The sequence below is a fragment of the Carassius carassius genome, chromosome 10, assembly GCF_963082965.1.
Source record: "Carassius carassius chromosome 10, fCarCar2.1, whole genome shotgun sequence".
Taxonomy (NCBI): Eukaryota; Metazoa; Chordata; class Actinopteri; order Cypriniformes; family Cyprinidae; genus Carassius; species Carassius carassius.
Genome location: NC_081764.1, coordinates 1,255,305 through 1,281,630, shown reverse-complemented (window position 1 = coordinate 1,281,630; position 26,326 = coordinate 1,255,305). Strand labels below are relative to the sequence as shown.

At 36.3% G+C, this 26,326-nt stretch overlaps 1 protein-coding gene across 5 annotated transcripts in view; it reads left to right on the top strand.

The window, feature by feature from the left end:
- Nucleotides 1-26,326, top strand: part of LOC132151492 (thymocyte selection-associated high mobility group box protein TOX-like) — a 121,946-nt gene that overhangs the window by 71,615 nt on the left and 24,005 nt on the right. For all 5 annotated transcript variants that reach the window (XM_059559620.1, XM_059559617.1, XM_059559621.1 and 2 more), the window contains one exon: nucleotides 4,094-4,351. In XM_059559620.1, the coding sequence (XP_059415603.1) occupies nucleotides 4,094-4,351 (258 nt within the window). The remainder of the gene's footprint in view (nucleotides 1-4,093; nucleotides 4,352-26,326) is intronic.

Genomic DNA, 26,326 nt, shown 5'->3' with positions numbered 1-26,326 from the left:
GCGTGTCCTAGGTCTACCCCGGGGTCTCCTCCCAGTGGGACGCGCCCGGAACACCTTCCCGGGAAGGCGTCCAGGAGGCATCCGGAACAGATGCCCGAGCCACCTCAGCTGACCCCTCTCGATGTGGAGGAGCAGTGGCTCTACTCTGAGCTCCTCCCGGGTGACTGAGCTTCTCACCCTATCTCTAAGGGATCGCCCAGCCACCCTGCGGAGAAAGCTAATTTCGGCCGCCTGTATCCGGGATCTTGTCCTTTCGGTCATGACCCAAAGCTCATGACCATAGGTGAGAGTAGGAACGTAGATTGACCAGTAAATTGAGAGCTTCGCCTTGCGGCTCAGCTCTTTCTTCACCACGACAGACCGGTACATCGACCGCATTACTGCAGAAGCTGCACCGATCCGTCTGTCAATCTCCCGTTCCATCCTTCCCTCACTCGTGAACAAGACCCCAAGATACTTAAACTCCTCCACTTGAGGCAGGAACTCTCCATCAACCTGAAGTGGGCAAGCCACCCTTTTCCGACTGAGGACCATGGCCTCGGATTTGGAGGTGCTGATTCTCATCCCAGCCGCTTCACACTCGGCTGCAAACCGTCCCAGTGCAAGCTGAAGGTCCTGGCTTGATGAGGCCAACACGACAACATCATCCGCAAAGAGCAGAGACGAAATCGTGTCGTCACCAAACCTGACCCCCTCCGGCCCCTGGCTGCGCCTAGAAATTCTGTCCATAAAAATCATGAACAGAACCGGCGACAAAGGGCAGCCCTGCCGGAGTCCAACACGCACCGGGAACAAGTCTGACTTACTGCTGGCAATACGAACCAAGCTCCTGCTCCGGTCGTACAGGGACCGGATAGCCCTTAGCAAAGGGCCCCGGACCCCATACTCCCGGAGCACCCTCCACAGGCCGCCGCGAGGGACACAGTCGAATGCCTTCTCCAAATCCACAAAGCACATGTGGACTGGTTGGGCAAACTCCCATGAACCCTCCAGCACCCTGTAGAGGGTATAGAGCTGGTCCAGTGTTCCACGGCCTGGACGAAAACCACACTGTTCCTCCTGAATCCGAGGTTCTACTATCGGCCGGATTCTCCTCTCCAATACCCTGGCATAGACTTTCCCAGGGAGGCTGAGAAGTGTGATCCCCCTGTAGTTGGAACACACCCTCCAGTCCCCCTTCTTAAAAAGAGGGACCACCACCCCGGTCTGCCATCCCAGAGGCACCGTCCCCGACTGCCACGCGATGCTGCAGAGGCGTGTCAGCCAAGACAGCCCCACAACATCCAGAGACTTGAGGTACTCAGGGCGGATCTCATCCACCCCCGGTGCCTTGCCACCGAGGAGTTTCTTGACTACCTCGGTGACTTCAGCTTGGGTGATGGACGAGTCCACATCTGAGCCCTCAGCCTCTGCTTCCTCAATGGAAGACGTGACAGCGGGATTGAGGAGATCCTCGAAGTATTCCTTCCACCGTCCAACGACATCCCCAGTTGAGGTCAACAGCTCCCCACCTTTACTGTAAACAGCGTTGGTAGGGCACTGCTTCCCTCTCTTGAGGCGCCGGACGGTTTGCCAGAATCTCTTCGAGGCTGACCGATAGTCCTTCTCCATGGTCTCACCGAACTCCTGCCAGGCCCGAGTTTTTGCCTCCACAACCACCCGGGCTGTAGTCCGCTTGGCCTGCCGGTACCTGTCAGCTGCCTCAGGAGTCCCACAAGCCAACCAGGCCCGATAGGACTCCTTCTTCAGCTTGACGGCATCCCTTACTTCCGGTGTCCACCACCGGGTTCGGGGATTGCCACCTCGACAGGCACCGGAAACCTTACGGCCACAGCTCCGAGCGGCCGCTTCGACAATGGAGGTGGAGAACATGGTCCACTCAGACTCAATATCTCCAGCCTCCCTCGGGATCCGGTCGAAGCTCTGCCGGAGGTGGGAGTTGAAGATCTCTCTGACAGGAGACTCGGCCAAACGTTCCCAGCAGACCCTCACAGTACGTTTGGGTCTGCCGAGTCTGTCCAGCTTCCTCCCCCGCCATCGGATCCAACTCACCACCAGGTGGTGATCGGTTGACAGCTCCGCCCCTCTCTTCACCCGAGTGTCCAAGACATATGGCCGGAGGTCGGATGAAACGACCACAAAGTCGATCATCGACCTACGGCCTAGGGTGTCCTGGTGCCACGTGTACTGATGGACACCCTTATGCTTGAACATGGTGTTCGTTATGGACAAGCTGTAACTAGCACAGAAGTCCAATAACTGAACACCGCTCGGGTTCAGATCAGGGGGGCCGTTCCTCCCAATCACGCCCCTCCAGGTGTCACTGTCGTTGCCCACGTGGGCGTTGAAGTCCCCCAGTAAAACGACGGAGTCCCCAGTCGGAGCACTTTCCAGCACCCCTCCCAGAGACTCCAAGAAGGCCGGGTACTCTGCACTGCCGTTCAGCCCGTAGGCACAAACGACAGTGAGAGACCTATCCCCGACCCGAAGGCGCAGGGAAGCGACCCTCTCGTTCACCGGGGTAAACTCCAACACATGGCAGCTGAGCTGGGGGGCTATAAGCAAACCCACACCAGCCCGCCGCCTCTCACCATGGGCAACTCCAGAGTGGTAAAGAGTCCATCCTCTCTCGAGGAGTGTGGTTCCAGAGCCCAAGCTGTGCGTAGAGGTGAGCCCGACTATCGCTAGTCGGAACCTCTCAACCTCACGCACAATCTCGGGCTCCTTCCCCGCCAGTGAGGTGACGTTCCACGTCCCTAGAGCTAGTTTCCATGTCCAGGGATCGGGCTGTCGAGGCCCCCGCCTTCGACTGCCGCCCGATTGTCTAAGCACCGGCCCCTTACGGTCCCTCCTGTAGGTGGTGAGCCCACGGGAAGGCGGCCCCAAGTCGCTCCTTCGGGCTGAGCCCGGCCGGACCCCGTGGGGAGAGGCCCGGCCACCAGGCGCTCGCATACGAGCCCCAACCCCGGGCCTGGCTCCAGGGTGGGGCCCCGGCTGCGCCATACCGGGCGACGTCACGGTCCTTAGATTTAGTCTTCTCATAAGGGGGTTCTGAACCGCTCTTAGTCTGACCCGTCGCCTAGGACCTGTTTGCCTTGGGAGACCCTACCAGGGGCATATAGCCCCGGACAACATAGCTCCTAGGGTCATTCGGGTACTCAAACCCCTCCACCACGTTAAGGTGGCAGTTCAAGGAGGGGTTTGTATTTGTATTTTATTTCATTTATTGCACTTAACTATTTAATTTAAATGTATTTTATTTGAACATGTTGTAATCTATTTAATTATTTGATCTGAACATGCATTGTATTCTTTTATACATATTATTTTATTTTGTGTATTTAAAACTATATTATTATTGTTTACTTTGTTTTACTTTTATTTTATTTGAACATTTTGAATTTATTTATTAGTTTTTTATTTAAACAAGTTATATTTTATTTAATTTATTGTATGTACAGTAAACAAGTATTATTTTTTGTGTGTTTTAGTGTTTTATTTACTTATTTATTTTATTTTATTTGAACATGTAATTTATTTAATTATTTAATCTGAACATACATTGTATTTTTATACATATTATTTTATTTTGTGTATTTAAAACTTTAATATTATTGTTTATTGTTACTTTTATTTTATTTGAACATTTTTAATTTTTGTATTAGTTTTTTTATTTAAACAAGTTATATTTTATTTATTGTATATAAACAAGTGTTATTTTTTAGTGATTTAGTAATTTATTTTATTTTATTTTATTTGAACATGTAATTTATTTAATTATTTAATCTGAACATACATTGTATTTTTTTTAATTCACATAATTTTATTTTGTGTATTTAAAACTTTAATATTATTGTTTACTTTATTTTTACTTTTATTTTATTTGAACATTTAGAATTTTTGTATTTGTTTTTTTATTTAAATAAGTTATATTTTATTTTATTTATTGTAAATAAACAAGTGTTATTTTAAGTGATTTTTTATTTTATTTTATTTTATTTTATTTTATTTTATGATGGTGTTAATTTTGGCAAGACGCCACCACTGAATTATTATTATTTTTTTAAGTGATTTTCTTTCTTCTCCACTGCAGAATTACTCCGGACAGGGAGGGGGCAGCGGAAACGGCGGAGGAGGAGGAGACGAGGACTACGAGATCCCCCCTATAACCCCTCCGAATCACCCCGAGCCATCACTGCTGCACCTGATGGACCCCGAGTCCAGCTACCTGTGTCACTCCATCCCTCACAACGGCCTGATCAACCCGTACTCGTACCCCGAGCTGCCCGCCCTCATGATGTCCAACATGCTCGCCCAGGACGGACACCTGCTGTCCAGCCAGATGCCCTCGGTGAGTCCCGCTTCTGCCCTACATAGACAGCACTGTCAGGTCTCATAGCTGAACACCAAGACTGCTCCAAACCAATTATGTGGCCTTATAATACAGCAGTTTATGGATGAGGCAATCCCAGAATGCACTGCAATGACCTCAAGATCTTAAATGGCAGATGAAGTCAAAGGAAGTGTCTAATTATGAATATTATTTTATTAATTATCAGTGCAAATAGATCAGTTTAATTGAGCTCTGACATACGATATTTGTGTGTGCACTGTGAATTTTTATTGAGTAGTAAAACAGTAGAATTACTGTTAGTCTGTTTCCTGTTAAAGTACTCTCTGTTGACTTGAATTGGGAACAAAATGTCAAAAATGCTTGTCAACTTCATAATTGTACATAATTGTACAATGTACATAATTGTTTATATTATAAATAAATATATTTTTTATGTCCTATAGTTTATTTTTATTAGAAATAAATATTATATTTATTATTGTACTATTAAAATATGAAATTTTATTTAATTATGCATGTATTATGCATGTGTTATGTATTAAATATATTATATTTTAAATTAATTATAATATTTATAATACTTTATAATATATATTATAGAATATTTTTGTATTTTTTTTATTTTTATTTTTTATATACATATTTAGAAGCAACAAAAATATATATATTTATTAATAATATAGTTTTTAATCTGTAGTTTCTCATAGTTTCTTGAACCAAAAAATAAAAACAAAAAATTTAATCAACTGGATAGCAATATGCATATGCAAATTGTATGCAGATGATGTGTTGCATGATTAAAAAGGGATTGTACCTTTCAGGCAGGATATTGTGAGGAAAGTAAAGTTTTTGCATGTGCATCTTCAGTTTACTGTGATTTGTGAATTGATCTTTGGGTGGATGTAGGGTTATATATAATAATGTGGTTATCTTGGTTGAATGGCAGAACTGTATGTTGAGTGTTTTGATTGTCTGTATTTGTATGAGTGACACAGAATGAATTGGTGAATAAAGTGATCTGCCATCTGTGGAAACTCTGTCATAAAGAGGAGAGATCCACAGCATGGTTCAGAAACGCTGGGAAAACACTGAATCTCACTCTTTAAGAGTGCAAAATAGATTTATATTTCTCTATAATTATCATATTTCTAACTAGTGGTTTGGGACTGAAATATTAATTTAAATCAAGTTGAAATAAAAGAAAATAAATATATTACACTTAAAAAAAAGATTTTTCAAAGTTGTAAGCTGTGAGCTGAGCTGAAAAAATGAAATGAAAAAATAAAATGAATTTAAAAGAATATAAAAGAATAATATTTTTAAAGCATGTAAAAAATTTTACTTAAACTACTAAAAATATATATATATTTAACTTTAAGTGCTAAGTATTAAATGCATATAAAAAAATCTAAATTGAAATATAAAAGAATAATATATATATTTTTAAAAAGCATGTAAAACATTTACTAAAACTAACTCAAATTAAAAATAAAAGCAAATCCAAAACATTAATAAATATCACACTACTATAATATTGAAACAGCACTGGACAGATTTTGTGAGATTCACCTGTTTTATATGCCAGGGCTTTATTATTTCTTACTTTTGATTATAAAACTCAGTTTGAAACTGGAATTCGATGCAAAAGCAGGACATAATTTACATTCAACTCAACTTTAGTCATTCTTCTAATGAGTCTCTACAAAAGAAGCCACTTATATTAGACATCAGGCAGCATGACAGCGGTTCTGCAGCCGTATGAATCTATGCATGCAATTTCTTGAGCTTCCAGAATGCATTAAATCAACCATTCTTTCATTTCGAGATCCCATTTCTATATTGACACCCATTGAGCGGGTGAATAGAGTGTGCTAGTCAATAATACTCCGCTTAATGACGCCATACGCTCACCGTGATGGACTGCCATTTTATTCCCATTTCTTCCCCAAGAAACCTTCTTTAACCATGTAGTGATTATGTTCTGCAGTATTTGTGCTGTATATTTCTGGTTGAGGCATTCATCAGGTTTATATGCCTGTAATAACAATGCTAAAACCAATCATGTTTCGAAAAGCTATATGCTCTGTGAGCTGTATACATGGGAAATATGTATTGTGCCCTATTCATTGCGATGCTGATAACATATCACGCTTTACTTTGACCTTTTATGACCTTTGCCTCAGTCTGAGTTTGATGAAATGAAATTGTAGATTTTGTCTTGTTCAGTAGAGCGATGGCATACAAACATCAGTGCTGCCACAAACAGTGTGTTCTGTCCTTTCTTTCTCTGTTCTGTTCTGTTCTGTTTTGTGTTTAGTTTTGTCTTCTGTTTTGTGTGTTTGTTTAGTTTTTTCTTTTGTTTTGTGTTTAGTTTTGTCTTCTGTTTTGTGTGTTTGTTTAGTTTTTTCTTTTGTTTTGTGCTTAGTTTTGTCTTCTGTTTTGTGTGTTTGTTTAGTTTTTTCTTTTGTTTTGTGTTTAGTTTTGTCTTCTGTTTTGTGTGTTTGTTTAGTTTTTTCTTTTGTTTTGTGTTTAGTTTTGTCTTCTGTTTTGTGTGTTTGTTTAGTTTTTTCTTTTGTTTTGTGTTTAGTTTTGTCTTCTGTTTTGTGTGTTTGTTTAGTTTTTTCTTTTGTTTTGTGTTTAGTTTTGTCTTCTGTTTTGTGTGTTTGTTTAGTTTTTTCTTTTGTTTTGTGCTTAGTTTTGTCTTCTGTTTTGTGTGTTTGTTTAGTTTTTTCTTTTGTTTTGTGTTTAGTTTTGTCTTCTGTTTTGTGTGTTTGTTTAGTTTTTTCTTTTGTTTTGTGCTTAGTTTTGTCTTCTGTTTTGTGTGTTTGTTTAGTTTTTTCTTTTGTTTTGTGTTTAGTTTTGTCTTCTGTTTTGTGTGTTTGTTTCGTCTTCTTTTTGTGTTTAGTTTTGTCTTCTGTTTTGTGTGTTTGTTTAGTTTTTTCTTTTGTTTTGTGTTTAGTTTTGTCTTCTGTTTTGTGTGTTTGTTTAGTTTTTTCTTTTGTTTTGTGCTTAGTTTTGTCTTCTGTTTTGTGTGTTTGTTTAGTTTTTTCTTTTGTTTTGTGTTTAGTTTTGTGTTCTGTTTTGTGTGTTTGTTTAGTTTTTTCTTTTGTTTTGTGTTTAGTTTTGTCTTCTGTTTTGTGTGTTTGTTTAGTTTTTTCTTTTGTTTTGTGTTTAGTTTTGTGTTCTGTTTTGTGTGTTTGTTTAGTTTTTTCTTTTGTTTTGTGTTTAGTTTTGTCTTCTGTTTTGTGTGTTTGTTTAGTTTTTTCTTTTGTTTTGTGTTTAGTTTTGTCTTCTGTTTTGTGTGGTTGTTTAGTTTTTTCTTTTGTTTTGTGTTTAGTTTTGTCTTCTGTTTTGTGTGTTTGTTTAGTTTTTTCTTTTGTTTTGTGTTTAGTTTTGTCTTCTGTTTTGTGTGTTTGTTTAGTTTTTTCTTTTGTTTTGTGTTTAGTTTTGTCTTCTGTTTTGTGTGTTTGTTTAGTTTTTTCTTTTGTTTTGTGTTTAGTTTTGTCTTCTGTTTTGTGTGTTTGTTTCGTCTTCTTTTTGTGTTTAGTTTTGTCTTCTGTTTTGTGTGTTTGTTTAGTTTTTTCTTTTGTTTTGTGTTTAGTTTTGTCTTCTGTTTTGTGTGTTTGTTTAGTTTTTTCTTTTGTTTTGTGTTTAGTTTTGTCTTCTGTTTTGTGTGTTTGTTTAGTTTTTTCTTTTGTTTTGTGTTTAGTTTTGTCTTCTGTTTAGTGTGTTTGTTTAGTTTTATCTTTTGTTTTGTGTTTAGTTTTGTCTTCTGTTTTGTGTGTTTGTTTAGTTTTTTCTTTTGTTTTGTGTTTAGTTTTGTCTTCTGTTTTGTGTGTTTGTTTAGTTTTTTCTTTTGTTTTGTGTTTAGTTTTGTCTTCTGTTTTGTGTGTTTGTTTAGTTTTTTCTTTTGTTTTGTGTTTAGTATTGTCTTCTGTTTTGTGTGTTTGTTTAGTTTTTTCTTTTGTTTTGTGCTTAGTTTTGTCTTCTGTTTTGTGTGTTTGTTTAGTTTTTTCTTTTGTTTTGTGTTTAGTTTTGTCTTCTGTTTTGTGTTTGTTTAGTTTTTTCTTTTGTTTTGTGCTTAGTTTTGTCTTCTGTTTTGTGTGTTTGTTTAGTTTTTTCTTTTGTTTTGTGTTTAGTTTTGTGTTCTGTTTTGTGTGTTTGTTTAGTTTTGTCTTTTGTTTTGTGCTTAGTTTTGTCTTCTGTTTTGTGTGTTTGTTTAGTTTTTTCTTTTGTTTTGTGTTTAGTTTTGTCTTCTGTTTTGTGTGTTTGTTTCGTCTTCTTTTTGTGTTTAGTTTTGTCTTCTGTTTAGTGTGTTTGTTTAGTTTTTTCTTTTGTTTTGTGTTTAGTTTTGTCTTCTGTTTTGTGTGTTTGTTTCGTCTTCTTTTTGTGTTTAGTTTTGTCTTCTGTTTTGTGTGTTTGTTTAGTTTTTTCTTTTGTTTTGTGTTTAGTTTTGTCTTCGGTTTTGTGTGTTTGTTTAGTTTTTTCTTTTGTTTTGTGTTTAGTTTTGTCTTCTGTTTTGTGTGTTTGTTTCGTCTTCTTTTTGTGTTTAGTTTTTTCTTCTGTTTTGTGTGTTTGTTTAGTTTTTTCTTTTGTTTTGTGTTTAGTTTTGTCTTCTGTTTTGTGTGTTTGTTTCGTCTTCTTTTTGTGTTTAGTTTTTTCTTCTGTTTTGTGTGTTTGTTTAGTTTTTTCTTTTGTTTTGTGTTTAGTTTTGTCTTCTGTTTTGTGTGTTTGTTTAGTTTTTTCTTTTGTTTTGTGTTTAGTTTTGTCTTCTGTTTTGTGTGTTTGTTTAGTTTTTTCTTCTGTTTTGTGTTTAGTTTTGTCTTCTGTTTTGTGTGTTTGTTTAGTTTTTTCTTTTGTTTTGTGTTTAGTTTTGTCTTCTGTTTTGTGTGTTTGTTTCGTCTTTTCTTTTTGTGTTTAGTTTTGTCTTCTGTTTTGTGTGTTTGTTTCATTTTTTCTTTTGTTTTGCGTTCGGTTTTGTCTTCTGTTTTTGTGTGTTTGTTTCGTCTTTTCTTTTTGTGTTTAGTATTGTCTTCAGTTTTTTGTGTTTGTTTAGTTTTTTCTTTTGTTTTGTGTTCAGTTTTGTGTTTTGTTTTTTAATCTGTTCTAGTTTTTTTTGTTTTGTTTTCTAATCTGTTCTGTTTTGTGTTTCGTTTTGTGTTGTGTTCAGTTTTTTTTGTTTGTTTTGTGTTGTTTGGGTTTTTTTATTCTATTTTTTTTTGTCCTATGTTTTGTGTTTTACTTTATTTTTATTTTTTTTTGTTTTGTTTGTTTTCTATTCTGTTTTAATTAGTTTTCTACTATTTTGTATTCAGTTTTGTGTTTTGCTTTGTGTTTTCTGTTCTAATCTGTTTTTTTGTTTGTTTTGTTCTGTTTGTCTTCTGTTTTGTGTTTTGTGTTCAGTGTTGTTTTTTATTTTGTAATCTGTTCTAGTTTTGTGTTTCGTTTTTTTTTTGTTTTGTGTTCAGTTTTGTTCTCTGTTTAGGTTTCTGTTCGGTTTTGTCTTCAATTTTTTTAATCTGTTCTGTTTTCTTTTGTTTTGTGTTGTGTTCAGTTTTGTTTTGTTCTGTTTATTCTTTCGTTTTGTGTGTTTTTTCTAGTCTGTTCGGATTTCTTTCATGTTCTGTTTGACATCTGCAACGATGATCAAGCAATGGCGTAGGTTTGTTGCAGGACTGCTTATGTGTCCTCCCAATTCAAGTAATCCTTTTTTTATTCTCAATATAGAAGTAAAAGATATGTACTGTACATTTGCAAATGCTTCTGTTTCTGGCCCAGTTTGCCTCATCCGTGTACAATTCGAATGACCAAAATCCCCTCCATATACTATTCTGTTTCATATTTTTATTTGCAATTTCCTAAACAAATGACTCTGGTCTGTTTTGGTCAGTCATGTTAGTGGACCTGTATATGCAGTTTTCCGAACCTTGTGCTGATGAAATGAATCTCTGCCATCAGGGGGTCAGTGCATATATTCGGTCTCCAGAAGAGAAGAGAAGAAAAGCCATTAGGTTTCATCTTCCATCTGGAGTAGAAGATTTTTTTTCATTAGAGCAGTGCAGAGCGAGAGAGACTGTCAGAGAAAAGAGATAGAGAGAGATGGGCTGGAGAGGCAGAAAGAGTGATAGAGAAACGACGAGGAGGAAGGGAGGGGTATAATGAGGTTGAGTGACTGAACACAGCACCGGGATAAAAGGAAAACTGCTTTGAATGGAATGTCATCAGTACTAAGAGCTTTTTAAAGTATATCAAACAATTTAGATGGAGCACTGCTGCATGGACACAACTTCCATCTCCATAACAGCGTTTGTGCTTCTGAAGAAGTATAAATATCTAGAGCAGCACTCTTTACAGTTAATTTAGGACGTCTTAACTTGATAAGCAAACAAAGTTGAAGATGCAACCAGAGTACTTCTAGTTTCTGAGAATTAAAGTCATCCAAACGTACTATTATTAATGCATTAAATATGCATTGGAATAATGCATCATATGATCCCATGATTGTAGCCACAATTATAATGCATTGTAACACCTTTAGAAAGTATAATGCATTAAAACAAATGACAAGCAAACCTTCAAATATTATAATGCATTTATATTTATTTATTAATAGCCTTTAAATATCATGTTACTTTCAGTGCAATAAAAGAAAAAACGTTCACAAATCGTCTTAATTTATCCTTGTTAACTAGGTTTAGTGTTAGTTAAAAATCAGGTTGTTGTTCTGTGTGTAAATGACTGATCTGCTTGTTTTTTTATGCTGGGATACATAAATGCATGCTGAAAAATCAGATAAATGGCATGTTTTGGAACATTTTGAAAGATGTTTGCGAAGCTATGCTGAAAAGTTTTCTTTTTAAACAGTTTTCGCTCAGAAATTACTAGCACATGGTTTTTGGTTTTTTACATATAATTGCAGAACTGGAAAGTAACACATTTAAATAAACATACAATTTAAAAGTAGAAAGAATATTTCTAGAAAAATATTCAGTGTAGAAAATACTTTTTTGCCCTTCAGGCAATGAACATGATCTGTCATGATTTATTTAATCATGGCTGCTTTACTGTACTTTACTGTACAAATATCTCATTAGGAAAGAAAAGCTTCACAGCAAGCTTTGTTGTAATGTAAGCTAACATGGAAAAAATGTATGCCAACCTAATGATTTGAACAATTTCGCAGATGTGGATTTTGAAAGCAACATGCTTCATTAATGAAATGTCACTTGTTTTCAATGAAATTTCAAGGGCAATCAAGTGAGTAAAAATATCATGTAATTAGCAGTAGAATAATTAGCAGTAGCAAACAGTACATTTACAGCAGTAGCATGAAGAATGTGTCCTTGAATGTATGTTGTATCATAGAATAATTTAGTCTGAAGCTAAACGTTTTTGTGTTTTTTTGTTTCCTCCATGAATGAAAACTGGTGCTTTGGTGTCAATACAGATGACAAACAAAAGCATTAATAGGTATAAGTTTTATATTCAGTTTCAGTTTTAATTATGTTAATGTGGCAGTCCATAAGTCTGTATGGAAGCCTGTTTCTGCCATGGAGTAAAAATAAATCAATAAAAAGGCTAAGTATGACTTATGAGTCATAAGCTTCTTGCAATTTTGAGTTCACATTTCACAATCTTTGCTTTTCTTCTCTACTGTATATCTTGCAATTCTGAAAAAAAAAATTAAATCACAATTGAGAGATAAAAACCTAGAATCATAAGAAAAAAGTCTGAATTGTGAGATTTTTTAATCTTTTTAACAATAGCAAGGCGTAAATTCAGACTATTTTCTTACAATTATGAATTTATATCTCACAATTCTGCCAAGGAGTACAAAAAAATCTCTGTTTTATCTCAATTGCGGGTTTATATCTCATGATTCTGATGCATGTAAAGATAAAAAGTCAGAATTGCAAAAAAAAATAAAATAATAATAATAATAAAATATTTGAGATAAAAAGTGTTTTTTTTTTTTGCTAACAAGTTTCCATAAGTCAGAGACCATAAAAAACAAAAGTAAGTAAATGAGTGTCAATGATGCACAGACAGTTAGATGTTTATCTTTACTGAAGCTCAGATCATCTCAATTCATCATCAGGTTTTGTTCATGTTCATTGCCGCTGCCGCCAAAGACATTTAGAGGTTCAAGTTTATTTTTAACTCATAATGTTGCATTCGACTGCAAAGCGTGCTAAACTGTAACTCAAAGTATTCACAGGTTTGGTTCTTAGGGAATGCATGCAAAACACATGCATGCTCCGGATTAAAAGAATCTGCCAAATGCATGACTGTAAATAAATGCAAACTTTTTTTATTTTCACTCGAGCTCTCTACGTTTTTCTTGCGAGGCCTGTGAACAGAGTAATGGTTTTCCAGCCTGTACTTGGACTGCTAGATTCATCACCGCCTGAATGAACCGTCCTGCGGTCGGGACTCGGCCAGAAATAGCCTGAAGATGACGGCCTGCCCAAACTCTCAGGCTATTTGCGGCCGTCCAGCCTTCGAGCGGCTTTAATCAAATGTATTTTTGTTGAATTCCACCCAAAAAATTTTAAAATAAAATACCCACCGAAAGGGTTTATGGCATCTGTCAGGTTTGACGTGAGGCTGCCTTTCCAGAGAGCGAGAGAAAGAGAGACGGAGAGAGAGCGAGAGAGAGAGAGAGAGAGAGGTATGGGAAGTGGATGGAACGGTGTGCAATTAATCAATATAAAGCAAAAGATATTTGCATCACCGCACAACTCAGGGATTACATTGGTAGCGGAAATGCTTTATGGAACTATTAATATCTTTTATTTTCTTTCCCTCCATCGCAGTTCAAAGAGCGTAATAGAATGCATTTCCTGTGAGGAATATTACACAGATGATTGATGGATCCGGAGAAACCGGGGAAAACATCGGGCTGTTCAATAGGCCCTGAGAAATCTGGCCTCGTACAAAACATTGAGAAAGAGAGAGAGGGAGAGAGAGAAGGAGAATGAAACCCCCCTGGTTCTTAAACAGCTTTCTTTTCACCTTTGCGATTATTTATTTTCAAATAGTCCTTCAGGGTAATGTACCATTTTCTTATTTCACACCACTATTTCCCATAAATGAGGGGAAGGTGCGATAAATCAAGAGGGAACATAGACTTGAGCAAAAGCTTTAGATTTATGTAATACATTCATGTTTTCCACTTCTTCTTTTTAGTGCTGCACTGTGAAAGCCTGCCTAATAAAAGCCCCTATTAATATTTCCTGTTGCCTAGCAACCGCAGGCAGCAAGTAATAGCATTCCGTGGAAAAATAGATGACCGCGCCGATAAGGAAAAATTCAATTCTTTTATTATCTCCTGGGAGAAGGTGCCTTATTTCCTTCTGCGCAATATGATATGAGAGCAGGCTTGTGTATTAAGAAATGTTTTAAAGAAATATAAGTTGTTTTCCAATTTCATTATATTAAAAATAAATAAAAAGAAGGCAAAAAAGATAGAGTCGGTTTTTTTCACATTAGGATTTATCTCTTCTCTCTAATAAAGTCCATTAGGCTTCGGATTGTGCTAATCAAGGTGTCATTTACAGACTTAATTTAGTTCTTTTTAGTTCTTTCTATATATATATATATATGTGTGTGTGTGTGTGTGTGTGTGTGTGTGAGAAAGTATACTTACACACACACAAAAACAATCCTCTTTTGCATTATAATTTGCAGAGTATTTAATTATACACTCTCAAAAAAAGAAAAAGAAAAGAAAAAGGTACAAAAGCTGTCACTGGGAAAGTATCCTTTCAAAAAGGTACACATTTGTTCCTTATTTACCCCTGAAGCATGCATTTTAGTATCTTAAATGTACAGACTTGTTGCACATATTTGTGCCTAAATTGTACATTTAAGTATCTTTTGAAAGGGTCTTTCACCCAAGTGACACCTTTTGTACCTTTTTTTTCTGGAAGTGTACATAAAGTCACATTCAAATCAAACTGGATGCAAAATTTCACCAACTCTGAAAGATGTGGCATATGAGTAATTCCAGGCGAGTTTGTCAGTGGTATTGTTTGCTTCTCATCACATTGTTTACTGGAAAAAGAGCAGCACTATTGGGAAGGATGTTAGTTGTTGCTTGGAAACAAAGTGATTTGATTTGAAGTCAGCATATCTATAGTATTCTCCATAATGTCCTTATCGAGAGGGAAACAGGAGGAGATGCACAGAGGTGTCTGTCTGATAGAGCAGAAACAACCACAGCAGATAAAGAAGGCCTGCTTTATGTATCTCGTTTTCTTATCAAAGCATGAAATCACGTCTATTTTCATGCGTGCCGCATGTATCTGGACACACATCGCCTGATGCTGAGAAACAGGAATATTGCTCAGATGATGCTCAAGAGACTTCATGGAGTCTTCTGTTGTGTAGCTTTGTCTCAAACGATTCTCTTAAAATAAGGAGAGATAAAAACAGGACAGAAAATGTGAAAATCTGACATCTGTTGCTTTAAGTTGAGACAGTTTGAGTTGAGAATCGAGGTCCCGGCAGTTTCTCTAAAATAGTTTTTGTTATTATTTAACTACTTAAATATTTAGTTGAAGTTTTAGTAATTTTCTTGCATTTTTCTCTTTGTGATTTTTAGTATATATATATATATATATATATATATCTGTATAGCTTTTATTCAGTTTTATTTAAGTTTTAGTTATTTTAGCACATCAAGTTAAACTAAATGAAGATGAGAAACGTTGCCTTTTCAAACACTATAGCTAAAATAAAATACTTTTTCATATATTATATTTTAAGTAACAAAGTATTTTAATGATTTTAGATTGTTAATAATAATAATAATAATAATAATATATTATATTTTAGTAATTGTGTTGGATTTCATAAGTAAGTGTTTTTAAATGGTTTTAGTTTGTTCACTATAACATTAATAGAATATTTTTAGTTAACTATAATGATAATATTTTAACTATAAATAAAATTTAAATAAATTAAAAGAGACCCAAATGTACAGTACATATACAGATCTATAAATTAAATTAAATTAAATTAAATTAAATTAAATTAAATTAAATTAAATTAAATTAAATTAAATTAAATGTAATATATATATATGCCTGTAGTCAGTATATATATATATGGTGCATTTTATTAATTTTTATTTTTTTGATGGTTTAATTTTAGTTAGTTTAGTTCCAGTTTGAACTATAATAACCCTTATTTTCTGTTTAGTTTTATTTGTTTTATTCCCCTTAACATAAGTATTGAAAAGAGACCTGAACGAGTCAATGATTGTCATACAGCGAAAGTATAGTTCTATAAAATGAACCTGTATTTGGAGGTCAGATCAATTCAACTCTGATCTTTGATTACAGGCAAATCTGAAACTCTACAGAAAACACTTCATCTCATTGCTTCAGTTTGGTTTCAGTCTGTTTAGTTAGAGTCAGTTAATCAGGACTCTTTCACGTGTTAAAGTCTGCAGCTCAGATATATAAAGCAGAAAGTGCAGAACAGATGAATTTGAGCTAAAGCGGGGTTTGGATTACGCTTTCTGTCACGAACACATGCCGAGCATGTGTGAAGAGTGAACGCACTTACTAATCATCCTTAAATGAGCCTAATTGTTGCTGCGACACCCTGCTGAGAGTGTATGTGTGTGTGTGTGTGTGTGTGTGTGTGTGTGTGTGCATGCTTCTTTTCTCATTAGATGTAGTAGAAATGTTCTTTCCTTCTGTTGGCCGTCTCTCTTCTACCAAAGTCATTTCAGAGCTGTCATGTCAAACTCTGCTCGCAGAAACAAGAAGGGAAGGAGATGAGCCTGAGAAATACATCCACCCTCTTCTCAAACCTAGTGAGCTCTCTGCTGTCTAAATAGGCAGCTGTCTCCTAAGGGCCCATTTGCAGAATGCTTTAAATTGTTGTTTTAGGCCGCTGCATCAAGTATTGCTGATTGTGTTCAGAATTGAATACTAATTTAATGCATACTGCACAGTAAACACTCCATACTATATTTAGTTTTTAACTGTAGTTATTTTATGATAAACATTTCATGCAGTATGCTAAAAAGTTGTCAGATATCAATTTTAAAATTATTATTTTTTATTTAAAAAAATCATTACAATTCAATTTAATTATTATATTTGAATGAAAATATTAAAACAAAAACATTATTTTGATGTAAAAAAAAAAATATTGTTATTTTATATTTTAATCACATTAAAAATTAATTTAAACATATTTAAAAAGCAATAATAATAAAAAAAGAGATTAAATAATTGCTGCTGATGTTCATGTTAATTTATCAATGTATTATTTTTTATATACTTTTATGGTATTTATTAATGATTTTTCCAGAATTAGCTTTTTTATTTTTTATTTCGGTTAAGTTTTAGGGATTTTTATGTGCTTTTGTAATTTTTTATTTATTTATTTATTTATTTATTTATTTTTTATGCACATGGCACATACACATGAGTAAATATATATATATTAAAAAAAATATATATATATATAAATATACAGTATATACACATGCATGCTGTAAATATAATTTTTATATTATTTTAATAATATTAATTATAAATGTCATTAATATTAATTATATTTATTTCTATTTATAATTTATTTATTTTAATTATTAATATTTTATTTTAATATATTTTTAATTAATTATTATTTCTATCAACTTAAGCTGATCTAATATTTAAATTGTAGTTAAGTTCATTAATTTAGATTTCTAATGATTTTAGTTAACAGTAACAACATGCATGTGACGCTGCTTTAGATTCTGACCAAAAGAAGACCGTGGTTGTGCCGTACATCCTTTAGATCGGCGTCACGTCGAGATCGCATCTATAATGCCTCAAACACTGTCTAGGATCAGAAGGCCTGAGTTTGCTCTTCAGATCATGTTCACAGTAAAATACCGTATTTTCTGGACTATAAGTCGCACTTTTTTTTCATAGTTTGGCTGGTCCTGCGACTTATAGTCAGGTGCGACTTATTTATCAAAATTAATTTGACATGAACCGAGAGAAATGAACCAAGAGAAAACATTACCGTCTGCAGCCGCTAGAGGGCGCTCTATGCTGCTCAGTTCTCCTGTAGTCTACACTGAAGACATATAGCGCCCTCTCGTGGCTGTAGACGGTAATGTTTTCTCTTGGTTCGTGGTTCTAAATAAATGTGACTTATAGTCCAGTGCGACTTATATATGTTTTTTTCCTCATCATGACGTATTTTTGGACTGATGCGACTTTTATTCAGGTGTGACTTATAGTCAGAAAAATACGGTAAGCCCTGACTGCTGTATATGGCAGAATATCATCTGTGTAATTGCAGTGAGACTGTGTTGTGTCCCGCTGAGGCTGTAAACACAGACCGTTCTGTAGCTTTATAGTGTTTGTAGTTTTAGCTTCATTACACACACACACACACACACACGCACAGTCCATATGAACATGACACGCAACAAAGCGTCTCTGCTAAAGCCTTTGTTTGTCAGCTTGTTGGTCTTGTCTGTTTTTCTCTCGTTTTGAGTGAAACTGTATTGCAGCAGAAGCTTATTAAACTCATGAAAGTGATTTGTTGTTTTGGCCCACACTGATCAGTTCGGATCCAGATGAACACGTGTGTTTGCGTGTCGTAACGAACACGTAGAAAGTCTCTGTCTTCTCTCTCTCCGTCTCTTGCTGCTCGCCTCAGATTTACATCCCAGTTAATTGAATTGGAATATAATGCAATAAAACTGTCCCAGCCATGAAATAAAGATCCAATCAAATGATTTCAATTGTTGCCTGCAGTCTGCTCCTCCCATCAATGTTACTAACATTAAGAGCCATGAAATCTAAATTGAGCTGTGTTTTTCTGCCGTGTTTATCTCCATTCAGAGATGAAGGGTACGTCTTCTGCAGATCTTGACGTCTGGAAGATTACATATAAGAAAACAACATGCAATCAGCTTATCAACAGACAAAACTAACCAAAAATAGCATTGGTTCTCTAGGACTATGGTTATTATTAGGATCAATTATTGGTTTACACATCATTATCATTAAATATGTGAATCAAAAATGTATTTCTTTTACAGAAATGAGCTATATATATATATTTACATAATATTTTTGACATTTTTTGAAAGAAATTTGAAAAAGCATTACATAATAAAAAATGGCAAAATGTTTTTTATAATTTAATTAATAATTGTTTAAAAATATCAAATACATATGATTATTAATTATATAAATATTAAATATATTTTTTAAAAATATAAAATATTTTTTATACATATTTTGAAGTAAATGAATATGATTCTTCTTCAGTGATGCATTAAATTGATCAAATGTTAAAAAAAAAAAAAAAAACAGATTACACTGTATTTCAAAGAAATGATGCTTTCTATTCATCTTTGAATCCTAAAAATAAAAAATGTTACGGTTTCCACAAAAATATCGTGCAGCACGACACTGGAAGTCAGGAAGACAAAACTGAAGATGCTGAAAATTCAGAGCTATAATTGACAATTTAACAGACTTTTTAGGCATGTTTCACCGTACAGTAGGGCATCCAGTAAAATGATTGTGAATAGCAGTCTCTGATGAGAAAGATGCTTCTGAATCCGAGCCCGTTTGAGACTCTGGTGTTCTTGATGTGATCTGTGATCAGCTGAGGTTTAGTTCAGACTGGAGTGGAAAGAGCGGCGCTTTGTAAGCATCTTCCGTTCACACATCTCACACGTCTTCGGGGACGACAGGTTGAGTTTGCTTACAGATTTAACCAGCGCTTGATTTATAAATTGGCCCTGTTATTAGCACTGGGAGCATTGTTGTAAATGACCCCCGCGGGCAGAGCTGAGAGGGAGGTTTCATGTTCTGCCCTCAAGGCGAACAAGAGTCACGGCGAGGGCAGAACGAGACGAGAATCCCTCGTGTTTACGGCTGGAGCTCCAGAGATCAGTCTAATTAAAGCTGCCACGGCGCGAGCCTGCCGGGATAATGTTCTATTATTATACTCATTTGTTTCAATTAACCGCTCTGTGATTTTACAACAGCAACTGTGAACCTGCGTGGATTGAGCCATCACTCCCAACAAGACGTGTCCAATCAGAGAGAGAGAGAGAGAGAGAGAGAGAGACAGAGAGAGAGAGAGAGACAGAGACAGAGACAGAGAGAGACACAGAGAGAGAGAGAGAGAGAGAGAGAGAGAGAGAGAGACAGAGACAGAGAGAGACACAGAGAGAGAGAGAGAGAGAGAGACAGAGACAGAGAGAGAGAGAGACAGAGAGAGAGAGAGAGAGAGAGAGAGAGAGAGAGAGAGAGACAGAGAGAGAGAGGGAGAGAGAGACAGAGACAGAGAGAGAGAGAGACAGAGACAGAGAGAGACACAGAGAGAGAGAGAGAGAGACAGAGACAGAGAGAGAGAGAGACAGAGAGAGAGAGAGAGAGAGAGAGAGAGAGAGACAGAGAGAGAGAGAGAGAGACAGAGACAGAGAGAGAGAGAGACAGAGAGAGAGAGAGAGAGACAGAGAGAGAGAGAGAGACAGAGAGAGAGAGAGAGAGAGACAGAGACAGAGAGAGAGAGAGACAGAGAGAGAGAGAGAGAGAGAGAGAGACAGAGACAGAGAGAGAGAGAGAGACAGAGACAGAGAGAGACACAGAGAGAGAGAGAGAGAGAGAGAGAGAGACAGAGACAGAGAGAGAGAGAGACAGAGAGAGAGAGAGAGAGAGAGACAGAGACAGAGAGAGACACAGAGAGAGAGAGAGAGAGAGAGAGACAGAGACAGAGAGAGACAGAGAGAGAGAGAGAGAGAGAGACAGAGAGAGAGAGAGAGAGAGAGAGAGAGAGACAGAGAGAGACACAGAGAGAGAGATTTTACAATTCCTTTATTAAAACAGTTGTAAGAACAACACTCAATCAAATAAAATCACATTAAATCAACACACTCTTGAAAATGAGATCATTCTCTACAATAGAGCAAAGCACATCCTTGTGACACCAAATAATGGAAAACTTTCCCAAATCGTTCATCAATCTGTAGTAATTAAAATCGATTCGTAAACGTGATTTCACCATTTTAACAAATACAAAAACAGCATCATCATCTGTAAATCCTTCAACCTTATTTCGTCTACTCATATACACAGCCATCTTTGCTCTTCCCAAAATAAAATTAAAGAGTTGACACTGCTCCCTCTTTTTTTGGGAATACCTGTACCCTAAGATAAACAACTGTTTGGAAAAAACTACACCAAACATTTTAAAAAGCTCTTCGACTATGGAGAACAGTGGCACAAGACGACAACAGTAAACAGTGAAAAACTGTCTCACGAAGAGTGCAAAAAGGACAGTCATGATTAACATCAGGGTTTAAAACAGAGATAAAAGAATTAACAGCCAGAGCGGTATGTAAAACTCTCCACTGCAAGTCTGCAACCTTCTCCAGCAATGGTGGTTTGTACAGCGATCTCCATTCAGGTCCAACACCGTCTATCAGACCTAAGCGAGCTCTCCATGGAGTGTCAATTTTACCATTTAACTTATCTTTGTTCAAAATTTTTACCATCAATCTGTATAACAATTTCTTATCGGCATCATTAATAGACAGACAGGGGTTATTGATTCCTAAAAAAAACCCTGTACAATCCTTAAAGTCTGGGAGAACCTTCATCAAGGGGAAAAAATCATCAACACTATGTTGAACAGGACCACCATAAAAATGCAACAATGTGCGCTCGGCATCTGTTAAAGCCTCTTTCCACTTTTTGAGCAACAATTCTATCATGCGAATTAGGGCTGCACGATGTGTCGTTTATGCATCGATATCGCGATGTACGAATCCACGATAGCCACATCGCAGGATGTGCGATGTAGGCTGTCGTAGTTGATCCGTTATACATTAACTGTACGGGCCAGCTGCTCCCCAGCCCTTGACGAATGTGACTCGCGGATTAATTGCACAGCTTAACCATCATAGTGTGAAAGTTTAGACAGACAGAGAGAGAGAGAGAAAGCACGCGCGCGCGTGTGAGAGAGAGAGAGCGCGAGACAGAGAGAGAGAGAGAGATCGAGGAAGCGCGCGTGCGAGAGAGAGAGAGAAAGCGCGCGCGAGAGACAGAGAGCGCGAGAAAGCGCGCGCGCGAGCGAGTCCCCGTCCACACGCTCAACGTCTTCAAACAACACGAGCGCTATCTTTCTCTCTCTCGATAGTGTCAATGTTTAAATCATTTAAAATGAGAATGTAAGTGTGCTCACCCCATTTTTGTTTGTAAGAAAAAATTAGATTAGAATATATATCGCAGAAAAAGAAAATATCGCAATGTCATTTTTTCTCAATATCGTGCAGCCCTAATGCGAATAGAATGCACCTTTAAATGAGAAGCAAGGAGTTGAGCATTGTCCATCTTTGCACCTGTAAAGTGAATTACATGTCCCAAAGTCACAACATCGGACAAACAGAATTGTTTGAGTAAACTGGGACCTATTGGACAGGCCGCACTCAAATGGGTCCCATACACAACTGGCTCTTGAAGAAGCCAATAGAGTGACCTATGATGCTCTGTCCTCTCCGTTTTAAACAGATTCCAGACTTTGAACAGCTCACGGTAGAAACTTGGCAAACCACTGGTGTTGAGCTGCTTTAAGTCCATCAGAAACAGTGTTCTGTTTAGGCCAAGTCCACCTAACTGGATCGTACAAGCCAGCGGTCTCCACACTAGGTCTACGGGACCACACAGAAACCTCTGCACGAACTGAAAACATAAAGTTGCCCCTCTACTGTTCAGATGAATTAAGCCTTGTCCTCCTTCTTCCTTCGGCAAAAATATTGATCTATAACATTTGTTAGCATATCAATATCTTGTTGATTATCCACCATGACAACTAAGTCATGCATATGCAGATAACTTTAAAGGTATATTGCACCCTGGTAAAATCCCACCTTGTAAAACAGATCTAAGCTTATGTAAAAAAGGTTCAAAAGCCAGAGAGTATAACATGCCGGAGAGGTCTAATTCCCCGCTGGACCTGAAGAGGAGTGCTCAAAACACCATTGACTTTTAAAACACTCTGCACATCACAATACAAAGCCTTGATCTTGTTGATAAAACCAGAAGTAAACCCAAAGGCGATCATTGTTTGCCATAGATATTCGTGTTCAACTCGATCAAAAGCTTTTTCCTGATCAATCGAAATAATTCCCATTTTAAGACCAAAAAGCTTAGAGATTTCTAACAAGTCTCGAATGAGAACAATGTTATCAGAAATCAGCCTGCCAGGGACGCAATAGGTCTGATCAGGCAAAACAATTTGATCCATCACTTTAACAAGCCTATTTGCCAATACTTCGGATATTCCTTGCCCTCCTGCAACTTAAAGGCAGACGTCCATTGGCTAAGCTATCCTTCAGCACTGCCAGGAGATCTTCTCCAATTATGAACCAAAAACACTTATAAAAATCAACAGGTAAACCGTCTAGTCCAGGAGTTTTCCTGCTCTGCATACTCTGCAAAGCTACATACAGTTCCCCCAGGGAAATATCTGCTTCCAGCACCACATTACTTTCTTGTTTAACCTGGGGAAGAGCAGAATAAAAACTCTGAGCTAACATCTGCTCTTCTTGGTGTTCACATTTATACAAATCACAATAAAAACTGACAGGGGCAGGGACGTTAACACAGACTTTTTTTTATCTCAAGAGCTTCAAGATAGCATTGATCCTTTGTGGCTTCAGCCAAGGCCTGAAGTTCTTCTACTTCAGACTCCAGAGCTTTTACTGACTTCAATAAAACTTTGGTAACATTACAACTATACTGTTGACATAACTGTTTTCCTTGAACTTTTCCAAAGTCCCACCATTGTTGTAAAGACATAAAATCATTTTTGTGCTTTGATGATTTTTCCAAAAAGATACAAAAATGTCTTTAAAATTTGAATCTTCGAGTAGAGATGTATTAAAATGCCAATAGGCGCTACTGGGCTTTACACACTTCAGAAAGACACAAATCACAACAAGTGAGTGATCAGAAAAACCGGCAGGGCTAATAAAGCAATTTAGATAAAGCAACACTAGAATGATGCTTAAAACAATAAAAACGATCATTTGGCATGGCATTTCAACCACTGACACATATCTCTGTGCCATCTATATTCCTCCAGCAGAATCCCCTTACCATGATGAAGAATACCTGAACAACATCCACACAGAGATCAGCCGTTTCCAGGCCCAGGGAAATGTGCTGCTGTGTGGAGACTTTAATGCAAGAACTGGATCTGAACCCGATAACATAGATCCAAAGGGGAATCAATATATCTTTGGTCAGAGCTCCCTGGGTCTCACAAGAAATCTTCCAGCGAGAAATAATCTTGACCAAACTGTAAATAAAACTGGTTCTAAGTTAGTGCACCTCTGCCGAGCTTTAGGCCTGTACATCCTTAATGGCAGGATCCAAGGGGACTCTTTAGGGAGGTTCACATGTTGTTCAGCTCTTGGAGCTAGTGTAGTTGACTACGCCATCACTGACATGGACCCCTCCTCCTTCAGTGGATTCACTGTCAAACAGCAAACTCCACTTTCTGACCATAACCAAACTAACATTTATATTACAACAAATCACACAACAGAACAAACCAAGCTGGAAACCTGCAAAATGTTTCAGGTCCAGCAGAGATACAGATGGACTTCAGACAGCGCAGAGAAATTCATCCATGCCCTGAATTCTGAAGAACTGAAAAATCTAATCACTATATTTATGAATAAAACTAGAAACAACTAGAGATGGTGTTAGTTTGGCTACAAATGAAATCAATAACATATTTCAAAAAGCAGCATATATAAGTGAATTGAAAAAGAAAAGCAAAAAATTCATTAAAAAAACACCAAAAGATGAAAAATGGTTGAACTCAGACTGTAAAACATTAAGAAAATTATCAAATCTGAAACATAAAGAACCATACGACACCGACATAAGAACTGAATACTGTTCAAAACTAAAACAATACAAAGACACAATTAAAACAAAAAAGCAACACCATCTGAACAAAAGTTTAGAAGAAATAGAACATTCAATAAATCTAAATCAGTTCTGGGATATGTGGAATAATCTGAGCACAACAAAACCACAAGATCTACCAATACAAGACGGAAACATTTGGACACAACATTTTGAAAATTTATATCAAGAAATCCCACCAAAACAGCTCAATAACAATTATGATCTGATCAAACAAAATCTACAAACTTATGAAGACACTATTAAAAATAATCAAAATCCACTTGACTTCCCAATTACATTTAAAGAATTGACAAACAAACTCAAAAGCCAAAAATGTAAGAAATGTAAGAAATATTGTGGTCCTGACAGCATTCTAGAGAGAGAGAGAGACAGAGAGACCTTTAAATACAAATGTATTTTACCATTAAATTACATTTTCACATACAAACCCATTTCATTAACTTCCTGACCTTCCATTTCAATTCTATAAGCTTTCCAAATAGCTAATTTTGCCTATCCAAGCAGAAAGTTTGAAAAAGTACAAACCTCCTTCTTATTCCGAGAGTATTTATAACCATAAATGAACATTGTTTTTAAAAAATGTATACCTAACCTACAGAAAATTCCGTTTAAAATGTTGAAAAAAGGAAATAATTTACAATATTCACAAAAAATATGAAAAACAGTGTCAGGTACTTTGCACACAGTACAAAGCGAAGAAACTGAAAATTTACATTTAAACAAAAACACTTTTGTTGCCAATGAACAATGCAAAATTCGCCACTGTAAATCACCAGACCTTTTTGGAAGAGGATTTTTATACAATGAATGCCAAGAAGGTGATTCATTTTCAGATCCAGAAAAACAAGTTCTCCACTTTGTATCTCTCCTCTCTCTTAACTGTCCCACAAAGAATGACTTTGCACAAACGTTATATAAATTTTGTTTGCTTGCCATAGAAAAGGGAAGACTTTGTAACCCTTTTAAAGACAACAACATATTCTCATTATCAACATTATTATTATCATCCTGGTCTATCTTTGGAGTTACATACACTTCTGGAAAAGGAACTTTAATAAAATTACCAGACATAAAATTTGATATAAACTCTTGTAAAGGTCTAGGAAAAGATGTTTTCAAACTCTTCAGAATGTTTCCAACTATTCTCTCTGATCTACTTCTAATCTTCTTAGTAAACACCTGTACTGAAACCCACTCTCTCTTTGACAAATCCAACAAATTTCCAACTTTAGTTATTCCTGCTGAAACAGGCCTTGTGCTTCAGGACTCGTTTTACATCAGTATCACAGAGCCTGCGTCATGCAGTCAAATGCATTCATGTCATGCATTCATTTGATCTTTTGCTCATTGACATCTGTCTAATTCAACAGGTAAATTTGTTGCACCTGCACAGTGTTTTCTCTTTTCTTTTTTTTAACTATGCATGATTTGATACATAGTTGCATTTTTTTTTTTTGCAAAATGCTTTTTTTTCTATCTATCTATCTATCCATCCGTCCGTCCGTCCGTCCGTCCGTCCGTCCATCTGTCCATCAGATCAGACCACATACTAGTGAAGTATTTACTGTTCGGTGTGCCAGTATTATTTGTGTGCTATTATTATTATTATTATTATTATTGATATATTTTATTATTTATTCATCTAAAATTATCTTTTTACATTTTCATGTTCATGTTCATATTTTAATTTTAGTTTACATTATAGTAATTGTAAGTGATTTTGTCTTTTTTATATTTCATTTCTATTTTTATTCCAGGTTTACTCATTTTGATCCTTTTGTCATTTTTATTTTATTTATAAAATATTTCTAATTTATTTTTAAAATTTAGTAATATTTATGTGCTTTTGTCATTTTTATTTTATTTTTCAAATGTTTCTAATTTATTTTATTTTTGTTATGTGCTTTTGTCATTTTTTATATTTCTAATTTATTTTAGTTTTTTAGTTTTTGTTATTACATGTGTTTTTGCCATGTCTATCATATTT